The following is a 21791-nucleotide window of genomic DNA, read 5'->3' as shown; positions in this document are numbered from 1 at the left end:
CAATAAAAAAACTGTTTATATATTTTAATAAAAATATATTATTTTTTAAATCTAACTTTAATAAAAATAAATACTTTTATAACATTTTTACAATTTTTAATAACTAATAACAAATAATTTTAAACATTCTAAATTCAAAAAAACATAATTGAATATATTAGAAACTAGAATAAAATAGAAATGTCCTCAATTGTCATTTTACGTATAAAAAACTAATATCAAACCGTTGTTTTACCAAACATTTTAATAGAAACAGCTAATCGAATCAGCTAGTCAAACCAGCTAATTGAATCGGCTAACAGCTATCAGCTAATTGAATCAGCTAACAGCTAACAGCTATCAGCTAATTGCCAAACACGCCCTAAAAGTAATAAATGAATGAAAGGTAAAAATGTAAAATTTGTGTTTAAAAAAGGAAATAAGACAATAGTTGTTGAACCTCGCAAATAGGAAAGTAGGACATTAGTTTTTTGGACGGAGGAAGTATATTTTAATTATAAAGTAAAATTTAAATTTATATAAAATTAAGCTAATTAATTATAATATAAATATAATTTAATTAACTTATTTAAATAAAAATAATATAAATTCGAAAGCCGGATAAAATATTTTTTATTTTAATTGGGGCACACAGCCCATACGCTATTGGCAACCCATTCTTTTTTGTAATGGGCTCAGATGGTAAGCTTCTAGAAGACTTAATATTTTTTTGGGTACAATTTATTGGCGTCTAATTTAAAATTTGAAAATTTAAAAATATTAAACAAGATTCTGATTGGTGGAAAAATAACGAAAATAACGCAACCAATAATAAAAAAAAAACTCGAAATATATATAACAAAAAATAAAAAATAAAAATCTGTAGCCTCAATACATAGATAGAATTGCGTTTCGGCCTCCGGCGAAATGGTTCCTTTGTTCAGTCCGGCGGCCGCCGGCGGAGGAGCGGTGCTCTCCTCCGTCCACCACTGTTCCCTCAAATTCGCCAAACCAATCGCCCCTCTCTTCTCGAAACACCGCTCGGAAGTCTCCGCCGCTCGCCGCTTCAGACCCCTTGCACTCCCCAATGCCGCGGAGTCTTCCGGCGGTTCTACCTCTAAATCGAACTCCTCTCCGTCGTCCATGGCTGCACCGTCGGAAGATGAGGAATATAATTCCGTCTCTGTCGTCGGGGAGAAGAATGTTCCTCTTGAAGGCGTTATTCGGTACGAGAAGCCTGATTCCGGATCTCTTCTCGCTAAATGGGGGTAATTTTTTGTGGTTTTCGTTGAATTCATTTAGTTATTCGTTCAATTTCGTTTTCCTAAGTTGGATTGGTGCGCAGTCTTTTGGCGGTATTGGTTAGTGGAGACGTGGCGTCCTTGCTTCTGTTCTCAGCAATCGGAAGGTTCAGCCATGGACTATCCATTTTCGACTTGGAAACATTCAAGACTGCTGATCCTTTCATCGCTGGTGAGTTCCTTATTAGTCTGTAATTTAAAAATCTTAAGTCGCTGTTATTTGCTAATTGCAATTTAGATCATGATACATTCTGATTGATTTATTCCGTGAAGAAAACCAGATTATAAGCTACATTAGCTTACCCGGGGAGCTAATTCCATAGTTGAAGTGAAAACACAGCTATTTCAACTTATTACATTAGTAAACTAAGAACTCAAGTCCTAGGATTACCAAAATTTAGCACTCCTTATATTAATTTTTTGATTAAAGTATGTTGAGCTTAATAAATATAAGGAGTTGTAGTGATGGTGTAAATAGATGGAGAATAGTGGGTAGAAATTTAAATAATGATTGAATTTGTTTACTTAATGTGGTATGAGCACATTTTTTGTAGACTTGACTAAAATGATAAACAAGCACTCGTTTTTTTCAGAGTAGGATGGTAGATTGTAGGAGTAATGGCATTTATATTAAACTATCTTATAAGAACTTGGGAATTGCACTTTTGGATGACAGGATGGTTCTTGAGTGCATATTTTCTTGGGGGATATCGAGAAGATGGCAAAGGAAAGAATGGTCTGCGAAGTGCTGTGATTGCCGCCGCCAAGTCCTGGTCCTTGGGCATTCCGGTAGCTCTGTCTTTTATCTTGTAGTTGTCTCTTGTTTTCGAGTTCTTGCTTACCCATTTATTGTAAAAGAATGTTGAATCGAATTCCTTGCTTCTAATCATTGTTGTAAATGGCATGCCATGGCACAAGGCGCAAAGGTTTTATATAAATTTATTAGGGTTTTTTTTGTTTTTTTAATCTAAACTGTAAAAGAAATAGAGGCAGTGTTTTCTTTTATCTTCTGTTTAACTACCGCATTTTTTCTGCCTCCTCTTTTACTCTCATATACTTCTGTTTTCTTGCATGTAAATGTAGTATGTCTATCAAAATGTATTAGTACTTAATAGTGCGTGCCGTGGGCCTTTTATGGCTATGCATCCAATTTTAATGCATTTTACAACATAGCACTTTCGCTGGTCCTCTGTCTTTGTTTTGGAATAAATCAACTAACCAAATATTGAAGAAGGATGGGTAGAGAATCTCAATCGTTTGAGTTATGGTTTAATTCGTACAGTGCAGCTGTGTTATTTTTATCAAACATTTAGGTTGATGTGTTAGGGTGGTTAAGTTACATAATTGTTTTTCTTTTTTATTTTTTCAAGCTTCATTAGCTTAAGCAATTTTGCTCCAAACTGCAGCTCGGAATAATGATAAGGGCTATAACAATCGGACATATACCACCTACCAATTTCATCTTAGTCACAATGGGAAGCACGGGTGTGCTGCTTGTGGGATGGAGAGCTCTACTGTTCAGCATTTTTCCAAGTAACAAGAACAAGGGCAATGATGTATACAAGCGTGGCAGCCCTTTCGAACTATTTGAGGTGTGATTTTTCTCCCTTCCAAGTACAATTGAATATTCATTATATTCACATTGAGGTTCTATGTTTTGATGGTTCATTTTATGCATTCTCATGAACTTCTAATATACATGATGAATAGGTGTTTTTGTCATACGATCAATGCTTGGGTTTGTGTTGGATATGTGAAACTGAGTAGTGTTTCTGGACGGCAACTTTCATTAATTTTTTTTTCATGTGAACAAGCTATAGATATGTAGGCAATAATTGTTTATGTGAGTAGACATTAGCAGTTGAATATGATTATTTTCCTATATTTAGGAGTGATAATATTACTTTGAAATGCTTAAGTTTGAGTCATATTTTAATTCGATGTTTTTAGTCAGGCGTTGGCCTTTGAATAATACAACTCAAGTGAATTTTGCTCACAAATGTTGTTGAGTTGAATTGGCCCTTGGTACAATGTAAAAACTACAACATGACAAACTTGTGTTTAAATCAGTAGAATTTTTTTCTAACACAATGAGAAATATAGGATTACTATAATCCCATGCCATATTTCAGATTCTGTCCTGTTTGTTAATGATAATCAGTTTTGAATTTGTTGCAGTTGCTTACATCATTGGTGAGAAGATGGTGATCATATGTTGCCCCATTTTTGTAACACCTCCTGTGTCTATGATGTTGTCACTGAAGGTTACCGTGCATCGGTATAATGGAAAAGAAAAAAGAAAAAACAAAGATGTTTTACATATGATGGACATAAATTTTGTTACACTAACCCCCAATTCATTAGTTCCTACATTTGGACACTCCATCAGATAGATGCTTAGCTGCAAAATTAATGTGTGACATTGCCATATAGCAGGCACCCTACAGCTCCAAATATCTGAATTTAAAACCTGATCCCATTTACAATAAAAAGTTTATAGGTGTGTATATCAATTTTGTGTATATATATATATCTATTCACTTCTAATTTCTTAGGTTATTACTCCATTTGTGTTAAAGAGAAGCCCCACTGAGGTCATCTGCTACTTGTGATAAAAGAGTGAGAGAAAATCTATGGTGAATGTGACAACACAGTGAGGTAGATAATGACCCATCATTGCTGGCTGAGGAAAAAGGGTATGAACCAATTTATTTTTCTTCACCCATTTTAGTACAAAAATTGTTTCTTTACTACATGCCATGAATAACAAACTCCATGGATGAATGGGGAGGAATTTTGAAGGGCTGGGATGAATTTGCAACAGCTAGACTAGGGGGGGTGTCATTTTATTGGGGCCATTGGATATTTTGTGTTGGATTTTCTGTGTCTCCTTTAATCAGACACAGTCACACGCTCCAGTTTGCATCTTTAGTACGTTCCCATTCATTTACTCCTCTCTGTACATGCATGCGCTGCCTGTATATATACACACATACATGTTGGACAGTAAATTGTGTTTTCTGTTTGATAGAGGTAATAACTATGCGATTAATTTCTCACTGATCAAGAATGATATTAGAGCCCTAGTTTAGACCTAAATCTTTTTATTTGACATTTTGGGTTTGTTTGTTTACATTCATTATTTTTTTTTTAGAAAAAAACACATATATACATATTTGTGTTTCATGTATATGTACATGTATATATGTACTAAGTCCAATCTAAGCCACTCTGGCAGGGCCACTGAATTAAAAGCAGCCTTTAGTTTGGGTTTATTGAACAGTGTTCCAATATCTCTGCAGTGCCTCCCTTTGTTTGAATCCCTTTGTCACTCACTCATCACATCAATGTCACAAAGGGTCTTCATCCTTTGAATCTCCCGAAATCAAGGAATAAAATACTCCATTTGTTATAGAATTGGTTACTGATGTGAAACTATATCTACTTCTATCTTGATATGAAAATTAAGTTAAGAAACTGTGTATTCTGTCCAAACTTAGAGAGCTCATTTGAGTATGTTGAGATATGGACTTCAACAAGACGACATGTGATCCCCTTGTGTTAATTAGATGAGAGAGATACATACATTTATTGGCTGAGCATACATCATATATGGTGTGGTCCATACTTAAACAAGACAACTGAAAGAAGGAAATTGTTCTTTAAATATTGACAAAAAATGTCTCTGTTTTTACCAATTTGCCAGGATATATATATGTGCATGCATCTAAGTAGAAGACAAAATCATAGCTTACTTTACCAAGTAGAATTCATTAACTTGGGGGCAGATCCTACAGTGAGTTGCCTGCCCAGTGCATCATTTCAGCTACACATTATATATATACCAATAATAAAATATTGAAAAATAACAATATACTTAAATGATCAACCAATGCCTTTAGTTTTAGTTTACTTGTTTTGACTCTTTTTTCAAGGGACTGAAGAATGGCTCCATTCATATGTAAATTATGCGTCTGTTATTGTTTGTCGTTTGGTTTAATTGCTCAGACATATTTGTGGTTGCCTGTCTGTCTTTATGTGTGCTTCCTGGAACTCATGTTTTTTAGAGAGAGAGAGAGGTTTGCAGTTGGGACACAGCACCAAAACAAAATATTTGTATACATAGAAATTCTTTTGGGGGAAATGGGAAATCAATCATTGGGAAGAAAATAGTGTAATCATTTCAACCATCAGGAGAACTCTCTCTCTCTGTCTCTCTTTTTCCCTCTCTCTCTCTATATATTATATCACACACAGGTCATAGAGTAGAAGAAGATGATGCATCACAAGAATGTGAGCAGCAAAACTCATGGCAGCAACTGGTTAGATTTCTATCCTTCAAACCAAATGAAAATGGAGGCCATAGCCATGGCGGCCACTTCAGATCCTTCTACTTCAGCAAGACTCAAGCTTTTCTCTTCCCTCTTCCCTTTCCCACTAATGCCAGTCAAGTCAGATGGTTCTCTCTGCCTCCTCGCAGCCCATCAACAAGGTCTGCCTGCTTACTCATTTTTCCTTGCATCATATTTTGGGATTTTCTAAATGCCTTTCCATTTCTCCAATTTTCAGATTCCTCCCCTCAACTTGAAGATTTGACAATGGCAGCTCAAAGGGATGCCATGGTTTCACCTCTGGACATGGCTGCTACTTACAGCAACCAATACTCCTCACCATGTCTGAATAAGACATGGATTCCTTCCGACCTTGTTGTTCATGAAAAACCTGAAATTAGGAGTGCTGAAATCCCGCCATTGAGTTTATCCAGCTCCCAGTCAAGCTGCATTACTGAATATATGTCCATGGAAAGCAAAAGAAACCTCCTTGGGAAAATGGCACCAAGAAAATCCTTAGATTCCTTTGGTAACAGAACTTCTCAGTACAGAGGAGTCACCAGGTCTGCTCTAAATTTCAAAGATCTGTTTTTTGGTTTCCCGTAATCAGCTCAATTTTTGCCATTTTGTGTTTTTACAGACATAGATGGACAGGTAGGTATGAAGCTCATTTATGGGACAATAGCTGCAAGAAAGAGGGACAAACTCGAAAAGGAAAACAAGGTTAGATTACACAAACTCAAATCCCTTTTAAGTTTTCTGTAATGTGTAGTTTATTACTGCCTTTTCACTAAAAAATAATACTCCAATATTTCAATATAAAAGTGGAATTCATAAAAAATAAAATGAGGTAGATAAAGTTAAAATAGGGGTGTAATATAATTATACATAGATAAATTTTTTACTATAAATAGATTATAGATAAGTTTAACGGAAACCAATAAAAGAAAATTGACGTAATTATATGGGACAAATGGAGTATTTTATTTATTTATTGAGTTCTTACATTGCCTGAATTCTTGTTCCCATGCTGCTGCCATGTTTGGTCCTGATTTGCACTCCCACAAAACCGAATTCTGCATTCAGTTTACCTCGGTAAGAAAACACAATTCCGTCGAGAAATCTCTCGTAAATCAGTGTCGATGTTTTCTCCATCGGCGTCTTGGATTATGATGTAATAACATTTTTCAGGAGGGTATGATAATGAAGAGAAAGCTGCCAGAGCTTATGATCTTGCAGCCCTCAAATATTGGGGAAACTCAACCTACATTAACTTCCCAGTATGCACCATTTTTGTTCATTAGATCTCCATGAATTCCTTTATTCGCCACAAGAGCCATGCAATTCGATGTATATATATATACATACATATTTGAAAATTTTGTTTTGGCAGTTGGGAAACTACTACAAAGAGCTCGAGGAGATGAAGAACATGACTCGGCAAGAGTATGTCGCACACTTGAGGAGGTACCATGATCAAACAAATTACTAGTTTCAATTAACATCTTAAAAAACTGAGTTCTTGGATCCCATTCTTTAGGAAAAGTAGCGGATTTTCGAGGGGTGCTTCGATCTACAGAGGTGTCACGAGGTTGATCTTGCGTCGGCTTGAACTTCCCGAGCTACCGAGTATTCGGGCTTTGTTTATACATATACTTTTAAAATCTGTCACTATTTATCTACAATAATTTTTTCGAAAATATCATATTAAATACATTTTTTTTCTCTTACATGTACTTTTTTTATTTCTATTCGAAATTTCGTTTTTTTTTTTTCAAGAATTAATGGTGGTGTTTTATCTATATAGGCACCATCACCATGGGAGATGGCAAGCTAGAATTGGCCGAGTTTCCGGGAACAAAGACCTCTACCTCGGAACTTTTGGTAAGCCCGGCTTGACGCTTAATTATTCCGGAATTCTCCTCGTTTGATCGATCAATCTATTGATCGTGTGGCTCAACGCTTAATTAATCCGGAATTCTCCTCGCACGATCGATTAATCAATCAATCGTGTGGCTCGACACTTAATTAATCCGGAATTCTCCTTGCTCGATCGATTAATCTATCGATTGTGTGGCTCGACACTTAATTAATCCGGAATTCTCCTTGCTATTAATCTATCGATTGTGTGGCTCGACTCTTAATTAATCCGGAATTCTCCTCGATCAATTGATCGTGTCCATATGATGATATGTTCTTCACATGGGTGGAACTACATAGGGACTAGGGATCCTGACCTCTAACTCCAAAATATATGTATTTTTGTTCGTAAAAATAATAAAATTATATATTTTATAGTAATTTGTCTCTTCTAATTTTTAATTTTTTTTTTCGTTAGGGTGTACTATTTTTAAAATAAAAAAAATATTGAATCGATAAAAAAAAAATAGATATTTTATCCATATGAATTTTTATTGTTGGTTCCGCTGGTTCTTCATATATATATATATATTTATCGACAGGCACACAAGAGGAGGCAGCCGAAGCTTATGATGTAGCAGCCATCAAGTTCCGGGGAGTCGGGGCCGTCACGAACTTCGACATTTCGCAATACGACGTGGCTAAGATCATGGCAACTGGAGCTCTTCCGATCGGCGGTAGCGAGACCACGAGGCAGGCCAAAGATAACGCCGCCGCCACCGCAGCAGAGCTTCGGTCGACAGTTCGCCGGATTCCGTCGTCTCTGTGTCGCGACCATTCGAGCATGGATGATTCCGGCATTGGTAACGATCGACATCCCGGATTTTTGGACACCTTGCATGATCTTATTGCCGTCGGGATGAATCCCGTCTTCGCTTCGCGGAACGACGCTTGAATTCGTGTAATAAAATGATCGGTATTAACCTCTCTTGTCGAGTTTTCGTATTGTGCTATTTAATGTGCTCTTATTTAATACTTTTTCGGTAGTTTAACATTTTTTAAGTGAACAATTATATCAAATAAATGGCGGGGCTAATATAATACAAATACAGGTTATTACTTAATTACAACTCATGATACAGTCTTAAGTGCTTATTTCACGGATATGAAGTGAGTAATAATAATTATTTATTTTATTTTTTTATAGAAAAAAAATACAAAAGTGTAATAATTTTTTACTTAAAAAAAAATGCGAATATTTTTTGACAAAAAAATGTATAAATTTAAATGAATAAGGGAGTATTATTTTTATTTGAACAGAGAGTAAGTATACAATATTAATAAAATATTTTAAAGGATTTTTATTATTCATTAAAAAATATTAAATTAAAATTTATTTTTTATTTTTTATATTATATTTAAAAAATTAATTTTATATTTAAAATATCATATCAATATATATATCTATATCACATTAAATATTAAATTATTATTTTAATTCAAAATTTTACTATTTAAAATTAAAATAATAAATCATAATATTAATATTATGATTTGCCAGTAGGATCTAATTTGCGGTATTCGGTCGGGCTGTGGATTCCACGTTAAATATATATATATATATATATATGTGAGCCAGCCAAACTCTAATCAAGATTTAGCAGTGATTACTTTCTGGAAAAAAGTTTAAATTCTGCAGCGGCAGATATGATCAAGTCTTTATATGGCGATGTTCATGTACCCTCAATCGCAACATTTGGCATCAATTTTACAAAAATGGAAGCTCGATTCCTTCTCCTCCTCCTCCTCCTCCTCTTGATTCTGATTCAATTTCATTTTCTTGTGTGTAAACGAAGCAAACAAGTGCTGCCATTATCGTGGTGAGTGATGAAATCGAATACAAATATAGCAGTACTTCTCTGACAATGTGTGCACATATTCTGTTTGTTAAAATTCCCCAGCGGACAAGTTTTGCATATGTCTCAAAAGGCTGCCTCTAATTTTGCTGCTCTAGGCTTCTATCGAAGGATTCTTGTTTGTTTTTGTTCGTTATTTAGCATTAATTGATCATTCCGCCATGGTTATTGTTGCTTGAGGAATTAAATTTGCAGTGAAAAAGGGGAAAGAGGAATCTGCTTTCTTTGCACTTTTTCTGCTTCTTCTGTGCAGTAACTTAGCCATTGTTTTATTTATTTGTTTGTTTAGCTTTTGCATAGTCTACTTTATGCTCTGAAGGAATCAAACTTTGTTGCTTATTGCTTTTTTGTACTTAAGATTGGAACTGATTTTAGGGTTCTTGAAATTACAGAGCAATTCAATTTTGTGGCTTTTGATTTAGAAATTGGAAGTTTGGGGGAGGTGTTTTCTTTGGCATTTGTTTCTTGAGAATGGATTCTGAAGGGATTGGGGATTGGAACAAACAGAGTGTTCTTGATTGTCCTATTTCTTTGATCTCTTACAATGTTGAAGAATTGCCTGTTTGTTCTTGGGACAACATTGTTTCGGATAATCGAATTCGAAGATATGAAAATCTTGTTCTTCACAATGAGTTTGCTGTTTCTTCCCATTTGGATCAGTATTTCCCTTCTGATTCCCGCCTAGCTGAAAAACATTGTCCGAATTCGGGTGATTCGGGTTTCGTAAGCTTGTCTAATGGAAAGAGGAAAAGAAAGGTATAATTTTGATGTACCCAATTCTTGTAATTTTCTTACCAATGTTGTTTGTTATCAATTCATGTTTGATTATAGGATTTCGAAGAAACGTGGAAGGATCCAATTGGAGACGACCTTAAAGAAGTCGGCGAAATGAAAGTCCTTTGTAAAGAAAATTGCATTCATGTGAGAGCCAAAAGGGGACGGGCAACAAATAGCCATAGTCTTGCCGAAAGGGTAACTTCTCACTCCGCAATCCTACAACATATTTTACCGCAAATTACAAATATTTTGCTTGCGTTTATTGAACATATCTTTTGTGTTGAAATCAATGATAATGTTCGTTATATATACTATTGTCATGTGCTGTCGATTCATATGCAACATTTGTATTATAGTATTACAAATTTTGTGTTCTTGATTTATATTTGAGATACTAACGACAACCTTAAATAATGGGTGCGGACTGATTCAGGTTAGAAGAGAAAAGATAAGTGACAGGATGAAGATGCTGCAAGAATTAGTTCCCGGCTGTAATAAGGTTGCGTTACATCGTCGCTGCTGTCTTTTCTTTTATCTGTTTCGACCTTTATCTGCGATCGATCTTTGAATTTTGTTTTTTTGTTGTCGATTTTTTTGATAATTTTGAAGATAACCGGGAAAGCTGTGATGCTCGATGAGATTATCAATTATGTTCAATCACTACAGCAGCAAGTTGAGGTAGAAAAAATCTTCATTCATTTTTTTTCTTTTCGAACAAAATGCGCATCTAAAGATGTAAGATCAATCAGAATTCTCGAGTTTTGTATTTCTTCTTGTAGTTTCTGTCGATGAAGCTCGCCATGGTCAAACCCGACATACGAAATGCGCTATCTAAATACGTAAGATCAATCCGAATTCTCGAGTTTTGAAATTCTCCATCGTAACTGAAATGAAGTGTGTCTATTTGGAGGTTTGGATTTTGAGATGAGATTTGAATAATAAAAATTTGAATCGTAATAGTTGTATGATGTGATATAAATAGGTGCTGATGTGATGTTTTGAATGTAAAATTAATTATTAGTATACTGTAAAAAAAATAAAAAATATGTGTTAGATTTAATATTTTTGGGGAAAAAAAATTGATGAACAGTATCAAACCGATCGAAATATCCTCGACGGACGGAGTTCGTCGCCCCTCCCTTTCGTCGAACATTTTCCTCGGGAAATAATCGATGGCTTTTCCGGCTCATCGACTGCGCGGCAATTCCAGGCTGATCATTCTTTACGACAGGTGTGTAATGGATCAGTCACGGCCTATCGGATTTCCGATTTTATTTGGCTGTTTGATTTCCGATTTTATTTGGCTGTTTGATTTCCGATTTTATTCGTAGATTTCAGCGTTGCTCCTGTGAATTCTCTGCAGAACTTATGGAACAGTGGTGAGCTTCAAAGTATCGTCGAAATGGATCCGGAAATGCACATTGGGTAAACCGACCGAACCTAATATCTTGCAAATTAGGTCCGACAAAGCAAATTACACGGTAAACCTGGAGACGTTCATCTAATTTGGTTTTAGGTTTTGTATTACATACTCATAATTTTATTATTATTTTTATTTTAATGGATAAATAAAAATGACACCTTCAATTGTCAAAGCTCTGATGAACAGGATCAGAGAGAAACTGAATTTCAAATCTGGTGTAATTATTTAAGAGCACAATTCAATATAGAGACTGAAAAGTTAACCAAACAATACCAAAATGATATAACAATTAATTTTGAATGTTTCTAAAAATGTACTTTATATTCTATATCATAATATTAACTCTGTCCCAAACTCGTCTAAATAGACAGCCTGTTTGATTTTAATTTAATAAATATAAATTCATTTAATTAAAATTTGAATTTATTCGAAACTTATTTATAAATGAATCTCACTAAAAAAATAATTAAAAAATAGTTAAATGAAGATAAATATACAATATTGAAATAATGCAGACCATAAAAGGAAAATATAAACCATATTATTAAGTAGCAGCAACACAATATCCAAATTAATGCCAAAGGCAGAATTAGACATAACTACAGAAGTCTACACTTCGAATGAACATCCAAAATAGAGAGTAGAGCAGAGTAGGCAAAAACTAATTAACAACAATATATACATACATATATATATATATATACACAGCAACTTCACATACGCCACCTGCCTTCAAATACGATTTTTGCCGAAGATGATGACCGAGGGAGCTTTTTAAATTTTTTCACAATCTTGGATCTGTTTGGCTCGATGCCGACACCCTCAGACCAAGCAAATATCGTCAAATTCTTAAGTTCAATAGCCCACATCAAAAGCTTCTTCACGAATTCCCTTTCCACGGCATAACAAGGCATGCCCAAGATCGTCACATTTTCCAAATGTTTTAGAGGAATAGTCTGCGCATGCTTCAGGCAATCAAGGGCGCGCTTATAGTTAACTTGCCTATCACCATAAAGAGAATACGCGCACTGGAAAAAAAATAAAACGAAGCAGATAGAATCAACAACATCGCTAATTGAAATACAATAATATATGTACCAAAAAAATCGAAAATTGCCATAAGAATGTCACTTACTGAAATTTGAAGAGTCTGCAAATTAGGAAAGCTTCTGAACAAGTTAAAAACGGAATTAACATCGTCTGGCACTCCAAAATCAATCTCGTCAAGTTTTAGAACAGGGAGGCGATGATTAGGCTCTTTGTTGCATTCTTTCTTATCACTCTTAATTAAGGGACTCTAGCAATAAGTAATGGATAAGATCAAATTGGAGATTATTTCGACTAGAATTATGGAACTACATATCAAGAAAGTGCAAAATCAAACTCTCAACCTGCATATAAAGATAGTCAAGCATCGGCCATTTAGAAAGCAATGTTTTAAGATCATCAAGCTCCATGTCGACATACACAAGTTCAAGTTTGACAAGCCTACCAAATCCATCGAATAAAGGTGGAAGATTGATGTTAGCATTTGCAACATACAAATGCTTGAGGGAATCTAGATCGTATACACATGTAGGCAATATATGCCAAGGGTTTGTCCCCTGAAAAGTAACTTCAAGATCCTCGATATGATGATTATGATAATTCGACAAGAAAAGAAGCCATCGATCAATGGAAGAGTTCTCTATATCATTATCCTTGACAGAGAAATTAGTTATAGGTCCTCTATGATGTACCAAGATTCGATCTATTACCGATTCTATGTCATTATATTTTCCATATAATGACGGCGGGAAATCCGAAGCGTAAACAATTTGTGGAATAGTTACCCATTTATATCTCCACTCCACTCTTTCGACAATGCGCTTGTTCTTACAGCATCATATAGAGGCAATAATCCAATAATATGCTCTATCACACTGCAAGGAAGATTGCTAATTCTATCGACACCAGGATTGGATCTCATCGTAAATAGATATCCAAAAACATAGACAATCTGCAAAAGATTCACATCAACAAAGATATGCCAAAAAAAAATAACTACAACATTAATGGATACAAAGAGAAATTCTTAACATAAAAAAAAAAAAAAAAAGCACAAATCAACATTTTCTCCATATGAATCTCGTAATCAATTCGCAATTAGTTCCTCTCAATTGTAAACCCTAATTGATTAAACTCAGAGTAAAAATTGATTTCAACACTAAATTAAACTACTATAACATAGCCAATTAGTTGAGTTTCCCTCAATCGAAACCCTAATTTCTATCAAACATCAGCAAACTAGCGGCGTATACGAAATCAAAATTTACATTAAATTTCTTCTTTTGCATTCACAGGAAACACGTAATAACACAAATCGAAGAATAATATGTAAAATGTACGATCCAAACCGCAATTTCAGACCTACGAAGTCAAAATTACTATTAGCAGAAACCCTAATAATAAGATCCCATCCGCAGTGAATGCCTAAAAATTCAAAGGAAAATGCAGAGTAACTTTGACGAGAAAGAGAGAGACTACAGTAAATCCCAGACTGAAACGTATGGCTGTAGTTAAGTTTTTGTTACTAATGTACGTCTCCTTCAATATTTTTTTATTTTAATATGTACTATATATGTTTTAATATTTTTTAAATAAAAAATAACTAATTATATTTTTATTTCACTACATCGCTATGAATAAAAATATATACCCAAAATGCCTATCATTTATGTAATTATTGTGAAAAAATAAGAATAGTTTTGTAAAAAAGTACAGAGCTTATTACTCAAAATTGAAATAAAATTATTATTTTGAAATGAATAAAAATAGTGTTTTAGGACAAAAAGAGTATATTTTTAATCATACAATATTATCTAATTTTCAATTTATTATATATATATATATTTTTCCTTTCTAACTCATTATTATTTATTTATTTATTTTTATTTTTTTTGTTTTTCTCATTCAAAACTATTTTTTTTATACAGTAAAAATACTTTATACACAAATATTAAAATATTTTTTTTTTATAATAATTACAAAAATATTACTCCCTTCGTCCCAATAGAGTTATCTTGTTTTAACAATTGTCTTGTTTCTTTATTTAATATTCGTGGTCCTCACTTTATAATTATTCATATTTTTTCAAACTACCACTGATTATTATTCTAATTTACTTTTTAAAATCATTCAAAATGCAATGTATTTTAGTCTTTTTACCTTCTACATTATATCTACTTTTAATTAAATATTATTATTTTTTAATTCTCTGACCACTCTCAATAAGACATCTTTTTTGGGACGAAATAAATATTATTTTATTTGTATATTTAAGGATAAATATATCAAAAGTATCTTACAAAATTCAACTAATAAATAAAATACTTTCTTAATCCATTATAAAAAGCAAATGACCATTTCAAAAATGCCGGAAGGAAGGAGTATATAATATTCTCTCTGTCTAATTTATAAGTAAATATTTACTTTTGAAAAGTTTAAAAAATAATATATTTTAATTGTAGAGTTAAAAATAACATAAAGATAATTTTACCTTTATCTTTTAAAGTAAATGTAATAATATAATGATAAATTAGAGAGTTTATATTTTGTGAATGAACCGAAGAAATATTATTTACCTAAATTCCTATGTTGGAAACCAAACCAAATAATAATTGATTTGATATTTTTTTGAAAAAAAATTTGATGAATAATAAAAATCCAGAATAATCTACCAAAGTAACACACCCGCAACAAGGCTTAAAATATGTTTTACTCTCTCCGTCCTATTGAAAGATTGTCATTTTTTCATTTCGTTTGTTTCAAAATAAGATTACAATTTTCTAATTTACTAATTGTACTAGCTGCTTAACATAATAAATATCCTTCCAACTTACACTATATTATACAAATGCAATTAATTTTATATTACATAATACTAATAAGGATATTTTCGTCTTTTTCACTATAACTTAATATAATACTAATATTAAAAAATTTACATGTAAAAAATAAATGACAATCTTTCTAAGAGACGGAGGAAGTATTTAAACTTTTTCAAAGTAAAATTATTTATAATTCAGTTTGAATCATACTTCTTTGTGATCATTAAAAAAATGGTCGTGAAGGTGGACACAAATATGATTGTGTTCAAAACATAAATATCAATTCGGGCAAAAATATGGTCCTAAACATGGACATGAACACATCATATTTAGAGTAGAGTAATAAACATGGCGGTTGGGTATGTTTCTTTAGATGAGTTTAGGAAAATTTTGGTTTGAATTTGATATTAAAATAATGTATAATATGATGTTTTGTGAGAGAAAAAAATATATTTTTTCAAAAAACGAAGAGTTAAAATAGTAAAAATCTGAGATTTGGTGTAAAAGAAACATACCCTTAATCTTATTTCTATGTCATTCAACATGGTTGTATTCAATCATTATATCATTGCACTAAAATTGATAAATTATAGTAATTACATGTGGTCAAAATTGATATAAATATTTTTAATGTGATCATAATTGATAATTGTAATAAGATCAAAAATAATTTTTGCTCAAAAAGTAATTTGAAATGAGACTAATACAATAATGTTGTTTATTATTTTTGTTCATTCTAAAAGAACAGTTTCATCTCAATAAATAATCATATTACACTTCAAATTATTCTATTTTTTTTATTATTATACAAATGTCACTATTTTTTTACAATTCATAAGAGCACAAAAAAAAAAAAAAACACAAAAAACTTTTACTTATATTTTTTTATCGACTACCAATGTAATATTAATATTCCTTAAATTTTACATCCAATACAAATAATACTTTCTCCGTCCTAAAAGAGGTGTCATAGTGTCCGTTAAATTGGAATTTGGTATAAAATAGAATGTAAATGACAAAAGTACCCTTGTTTTTTTTTTTTAAATTTTAAAAAGTAGATTATAGTAATAACTAAGGATAGTTTGAAAAAGTATGAATAATTTTTTTTTTGGTAAAGTGAGGACTTACTAAATAGGGAAATATAATTGTTTTAGGACGGTAAAAAAAAAAACAAAATAATTCTCTTGGGATGTAAAAGGTATTATTATTTTGGGATGAAAAAAATATGAAATTTTAGTTTTTAACATAATATTTTAGTGTAATAATGATAAATAATTACTCCCTCGGTCCAAATTTTTTTGTTCTAAAATATATTTACCCGGATTTTTTATGTAATTGCTTTGTGATTATAAATTAACAAATTTATCTTTTATTTTAAAGTAGAAATTAAAAATAATGAATGAATGAAGAATAAAAGATACTCTATCTCAGTATAATAGTTTGTTTGCCTCTGATCCAAAACAATAATATTTTTCATAAATAACCATATCACCATAAAATTATTCATATTTTTTCATTATTATTTCATAATTGTCACTACTTTTTATGTTAATATATTCATAAGGAAAAATAAATAATTTATCCTTACTTTTTAGCAAATGTAATATAATATTTTTTAAATCTCGTGTCCAAGACATTTATACAAAATATTATATAAATATATTAAGTACAATAAAATAAAATAAATATAACCGTAGAGGTGTAGGAGGGAGTATTAATTTAAATTTGGAATTATCAAATAACAAAACAAACCATTACATGTAAAAATTTAATAGTAATAAAAAAAATGAAAAATTCGAATGTCCCAAAAATGGTGGTATGTCGTGTTTTGTGCACAATCAGTGAACTTTCTCAAGAAGATCAAACATGTGCCAACGCTAATTAGGGTTTGGATCATCAGCTCAATCTCAATTTCGCGTGACTCTGTAATTGAGCATCACCAATCTGCTCCGCTGCCTGTTTCAGTTGCTGTGAAAGGTAATTTTCTCTGCAATTAATTTAAAATTTTGTGGCTGTAGCATTTTTCCACACTAAAATGGTGGAATTCTCTGTTGAATGTGCGGACCAATTCGTTTATGGTTCTATGAACAATCGGAGCTCGTCTAGGTCGCGATGTTTCTCAATTCTCTGGTTTATGGACTTAAATTAGGGTTTTTAATTTTGGGGAAAATTTATAGGCTTATTATCAAATTGTTCGAATTTCTCGATTCACCTGTTGCTTATGACTTTGTTTGTGTACTAACTAATAATCTGTGGCAGATTTCTCTCCGTCGCCATGGCTGCAACGAGTTTCGAAGGAGCTTTTGCAGTCGACAGAATCAGCAATCTCCCCTGCGATATTACGGACCACATTCTCAACAATTTGCCTTTGCGCGACGTGGCGAGGACGAGCATACTCTCTCGAGAGTGGAGGTACAAATTGGTAACGATTCCGAACCTTGTTTTCGATCGAGATTTCAAGCAGTCATTACATAGAAATTGTGACCTAGAATCCATTATAGATCAAATCTTGTTGCTTCATAGAGGACCAATAGTTAAGTTCTCTCTCAAGGATATAAATATCAAACACAATCCTTGGATCCATCACTGGCTCGATTTGTTGTCGAACCATTGTATTGAAGAACTCACCCTTAGGTTTTCCTACTCGCCGACTTACCACTCGATGCCTCATTTCCTGTTTAGTTTCGATCGTTTACGCCATTTGTATCTTGCGAATTGTGACGTTAGGCCCCCTCCCACGTTCGAGGGGTTTGGTAGGCTTGTTAGGCTTGATCTTGTGAGTGTGCAGTTTGAGCTCTGTGAGTTTAAGAGGTTTTTGTCGAAATGTCCTGTGCTTGAGTTTTTGAACATGCGTAGCTTCAATGGAAACTCGATTTGGCACTTTGATATCGATGCTCCTAAACTTAAGTCACTACACTTTTGGGGCAAATTCAGTTCGATGTGGTTTGGAAATGCGGCACTCGAGGAGCTTTCTGTTTGTTACTCTGATTTTGTTCTGTCGGAGGAAGGGATATTAGTTGAAGATTACGAAATGCCTGAATCTCCCGGAAATGGACTCAACCTGTTTAAGATCTTCTCTCAGTTGTCGTCCATCGAAAGATTGGAAATCAACGGCCGCACTATGCAGGTACTAAAGGAATTGTTCGTCGTTTTGTTTTCTTGCCTTGTGTATGAAACTATTATCTTATTTTATTTATTTTTCTCGTTAAGAGCTAGAGTTAAACTCGTTTATTGAGATAGACAAGCTGCATGAGCTCAAGTTATTTGGTTTTAATTTGAATTTGCGTTTTTCTATACGAGTTTTGGTTTAGATGATATTTTAATGTAATATTTTGTGAAATGAAATAGTGTATTTTTATTGAAAATTGTATGAAAGCCGAATAGTGATGTCAAATCAAAACCAAACACACCCAAGGATTCCTAATTTTCTAAACGAGCTTGGCTTGCGATTTTTGTTGTTGAATCTTTTCATCATACATAGCGATGTGAATATATATGTTCTACTTTTTTGTATTTATGATGCCGTTGACAAAATTAGAGTTTGTTTTGTGCATTAGTATATACAATTGTTGGTGGAATTTGAATTTGGATTTGAATTTGGTTTTGATGAGTTGTGTATGAGACAATATATGTATTTTTTTTTTTCTCAACTTTATATATATATATATTGAAAATAATGGAGCTCGAATATGAGCTTTGTAAAATTGTCACTTTTTGAGCTTGAGCACCTTAATGAGGCAAGTCGAGTCTATGCCAAAAATATGTTCGATTCGAGCTCAAAAAATTTAAGCTTACTCAGTTCGTGTATCAACTCTAATTGCAGGACTTTTGAGATCGAAAACTTTTTACTTTTTTATTTTTTTCTTTTGTTCTGTGTAAGGTCTTGGCTTTAGGTGGTGCCCCGGAGAAACTCCCTAACCACCTCGACAATCTTGCGCTCATTCAACTCTCCGACATTGATTTAGGACACACAGATGAAGTTGCCTGTGCTCTTTGCTTGATCAGAAGCTCTCCTAATCTTCAGAGACTCGAAATTAAGGTAACAGTTTGTTCCCCCCGACACATTTGTTCCCTCCGTCCCACATAATTTGACCATTCATTTTATTTCCGTCAGTCCTATGCATTTTAATCATATTTTAAAATTCATAATTTATATATATATATTTTTATTTTATTTAAACCATTTAATCATTCTGATCTTAATCTATAATTATTTTTATTCCGCCAAATTTATTCTCATTTTCCTTTTTAATCCGTCAACTAAATTTATCATATTACTAATTTTGGCAAAGTCAACAAATCGACATTTAATTATTACCCTTCATTCAACATTTATTTACAACAAATACACTGACTTTATTATATTCAATTTCTTCATTTACTTTCATTTTTAACAAAATTTTTATAAATATCCTCAACTACCTATCATTTTTTAATAAAATATTTATTTTTCTTAAACTCCGTGCCGGACCCAAATGGGCTATTTTTAGTGGACTGAGCGAATAATTATTTTTACTGATACACTTCTTAATTACTTACTAATTACACTGTACCTAGAACTCTGTGCTCCAGTTAAAGTAGACAAATTAGATGGGAAGGAGGGGAGTATCTGATATAGTTCTTCACATATGACACTCACATCGTATTTTTATCCTCTAGTTTGAAACAACCGACAATTCAGCTCCAGATGGCGCCATTCGGTACCTGAAGTCGTTGCAGAAGCGCAAAACTCCTCTCAGCCGCAGCCTAAAAAATATTAAGATTGAAAACTTCTCAGGCGCGGAGCCGGAGCTGGAATTCATCAAGCTCTTTTTATCTGCGGCGACTGTGCTTCAGAAACTTGAAATCAAAGCTGGTTTTTGTGAATCGAACGATGAAGGAGCATGGTCGCCACGGAGTTTATTGCAAGAGCTGGAAAGCTTCTCGCCCTCCTCGTCGAAGGTAGCAGTTTTATTCGATTGAGAAGCTCGAGATTCCATCGTTGCCCTGAGCTTGGTAGCAGAGTGTATATATGTATATATAGCATATTGTTAGTATTATGGATCCATCTATACATATTTGTATGTTTAGTCGATTAGACAATGTACTTCCTCCGTCTAGGCTATTGGTAAAAATAATTTTAGATTAAAATTAAGATAACTAATTAGTTTAATTAAAATTTAAAAATTTAAAATGAAATTAAAATGTATAATTTTTAATTTTTAAAAAATGCAAGTTACAAAATAAATGAGACGAAAATGAAAGGATGGATATGATAAATGGGATGAAGAGCGAACTTTTTTTTTTTTTTTGGATGACGTGGGAATTCGCAACAAACCCCTGGTCTCATGGTCATAAGTTCAACCCCTACACCAAGTCATTCTTTACGGGACTTATTCGAACTCACTTTGCAAATATATAAATTTCACTGTAGAAGGTACTATTTTTAGTTTATTTATTTATTTATATTTATGATCTATCTATTTTATTTATTTTTATTTATATTTTTTTAATAAATTTGTTTTTAAATTATATTTTTGCCTATTTTACTTTATTTCATTTTATTAATTTTGTTTTTATTATTTATAAAATAGTTTATTTATATATTTATACTATCTCTAACGTTGAGATATTTTAGATATTCAGTTTTAGATTTTAATAGATTTATGTCTATATTTGATCTTATTTATAAATTAGATTACTTAGATTTGAGTCTATCGAGTCTATTTTGTATTGCCTATATATATAGGCTCCTTCTTTTGATATAAATAAGACAATCTCATTATTTTTCCCCAAAACTTCTAACATGGTATCATAGCCTATTTTTATCATGTCGTGTTTCTCCGGGTACATTCAACCTGGATTGTATCCATCATGCTTTTGCAAGTCTATCTCGTCTGAGATTTGTCATCTGTCCACAGCCTTCCTGCATACAATCTGAAATTTGTCCGTTCTTGCGTACATTCAACATGGGATGTACCCGGAGGTCTCTTAATTTTGAAATTATTTTCTATAGTTTTCAGCCCTTTCTTTTTCTAATTTTGATTTTATCTTGAGTTCTGATTTTGTCTACGATTGAAGTCATGTTTACGCATCTATCTGCAATGATTGCGTTTCTCCATAGTCATGTTTCTTATTGCAATGAGAGTCCCGTTATTTTCGATTTTGTGGAGAGTACTCCCATTGTTTTTTACTATAGTAGAGAGTCATGTCGTTTTCAACTCCAGTAAATTCATGTCGTTTTAGGCTCCGGTGGAGTTATCTCGTTTTCGGCTATCTTGTTTTTCCCTCCGGTGGAGTTATGTGGTTTTCGGCTCTGGTGGAGTCATGTGCTTTTCGGCTCCGGTGGAGTCATC

The 21791-nt window shown here is 32.8% G+C and overlaps 5 protein-coding genes across 10 annotated transcripts; 4 read left to right on the top strand and 1 right to left on the bottom strand.

The window, feature by feature from the left end:
* The first annotated feature begins 865 nt into the window (after positions 1–865).
* LOC127264502 (uncharacterized) lies at positions 866–3668 on the top strand. The gene is made up of 5 exons (XM_051294062.1): positions 866–1247; positions 1325–1452; positions 1957–2069; positions 2687–2872; positions 3459–3668. Exons 1-5 carry the CDS (start codon positions 907–909, stop codon positions 3486–3488), a joined length of 798 nt encoding a protein of 265 aa, XP_051150019.1. The 5' UTR covers positions 866–906; the 3' UTR covers positions 3489–3668.
* A 124-nt stretch (positions 3669–3792) lies between these two features.
* LOC127264501 (AP2-like ethylene-responsive transcription factor ANT) lies at positions 3793–8517 on the top strand. Its single transcript, XM_051294061.1, has 9 exons — positions 3793–5772; positions 5850–6174; positions 6252–6334; positions 6698–6706; positions 6803–6891; positions 7005–7078; positions 7152–7202; positions 7419–7495; positions 8074–8517. The coding sequence occupies exons 1-9, from the start codon at positions 5556–5558 to the stop codon at positions 8424–8426; spliced, it is 1278 nt and encodes a 425-aa protein (XP_051150018.1). The 5' UTR covers positions 3793–5555; the 3' UTR covers positions 8427–8517.
* A 545-nt stretch (positions 8518–9062) lies between these two features.
* On the top strand, positions 9063–11846 carry LOC127264436 (transcription factor bHLH77-like). 3 transcript variants are annotated; one of them, XM_051293970.1, is made up of 8 exons: positions 9063–9351; positions 9780–10143; positions 10219–10359; positions 10598–10663; positions 10774–10842; positions 10944–11003; positions 11255–11395; positions 11496–11846. In XM_051293970.1, the coding sequence occupies exons 2-8, from the start codon at positions 9859–9861 to the stop codon at positions 11514–11516; spliced, it is 783 nt and encodes a 260-aa protein (XP_051149927.1). In that variant the 5' UTR covers positions 9063–9351; positions 9780–9858; the 3' UTR covers positions 11517–11846. The 3 variants fall into 3 exon arrangements, with proteins under 3 accessions (XP_051149927.1, XP_051149925.1, XP_051149926.1); XM_051293968.1 differs by having other exon boundaries at positions 9068–9351; positions 11528–11840; XM_051293969.1 differs by lacking the exon at positions 9063–9351 and having other exon boundaries at positions 9365–10143; positions 11528–11840.
* Positions 11847–12106: 260 nt separating this feature from the next.
* Positions 12107–14123, bottom strand: LOC127264286 (uncharacterized). 2 transcript variants are annotated; one of them, XM_051293732.1, is made up of 5 exons: positions 13903–14123; positions 13420–13586; positions 12979–13075; positions 12723–12884; positions 12107–12615 (listed from the first exon to the last, which is right to left on the bottom strand). In XM_051293732.1, the coding sequence occupies exons 1-5, from the start codon at positions 13921–13923 to the stop codon at positions 12301–12303; spliced, it is 762 nt and encodes a 253-aa protein (XP_051149689.1). In that variant the 5' UTR covers positions 13924–14123; the 3' UTR covers positions 12107–12300. The 2 variants fall into 2 exon arrangements, with proteins under 2 accessions (XP_051149689.1, XP_051149690.1); XM_051293733.1 differs by having other exon boundaries at positions 13997–14123.
* A 3105-nt stretch (positions 14124–17228) lies between these two features.
* On the top strand, positions 17229–20560 carry LOC127264287 (F-box/FBD/LRR-repeat protein At1g13570-like). Of its 3 annotated transcripts, none has more exons than XM_051293735.1 (5): positions 17229–17433; positions 17716–17878; positions 18391–18583; positions 19337–19495; positions 20116–20560. In XM_051293735.1, exons 1-5 carry the CDS (start codon positions 17256–17258, stop codon positions 20416–20418), a joined length of 996 nt encoding a protein of 331 aa, XP_051149692.1. In that variant the 5' UTR covers positions 17229–17255; the 3' UTR covers positions 20419–20560. The 3 variants fall into 3 exon arrangements, with proteins under 3 accessions (XP_051149692.1, XP_051149693.1, XP_051149691.1); XM_051293736.1 differs by having other exon boundaries at positions 17289–17433; positions 17716–17868; XM_051293734.1 differs by having other exon boundaries at positions 17289–17433; positions 17716–18583.
* Positions 20561–21791: the final 1231 nt, after the last annotated feature.

Source organism: Andrographis paniculata, unplaced genomic scaffold, assembly GCF_009805555.1.
Source record: "Andrographis paniculata isolate CXL003 unplaced genomic scaffold, ASM980555v1 Contig70END, whole genome shotgun sequence".
NCBI lineage: Eukaryota > Viridiplantae > Streptophyta > Magnoliopsida > Lamiales > Acanthaceae > Andrographis > Andrographis paniculata.
Note: the sequence above shows the minus strand (reverse complement) of the source record. Positions and strands in the feature narration are given on the sequence as shown.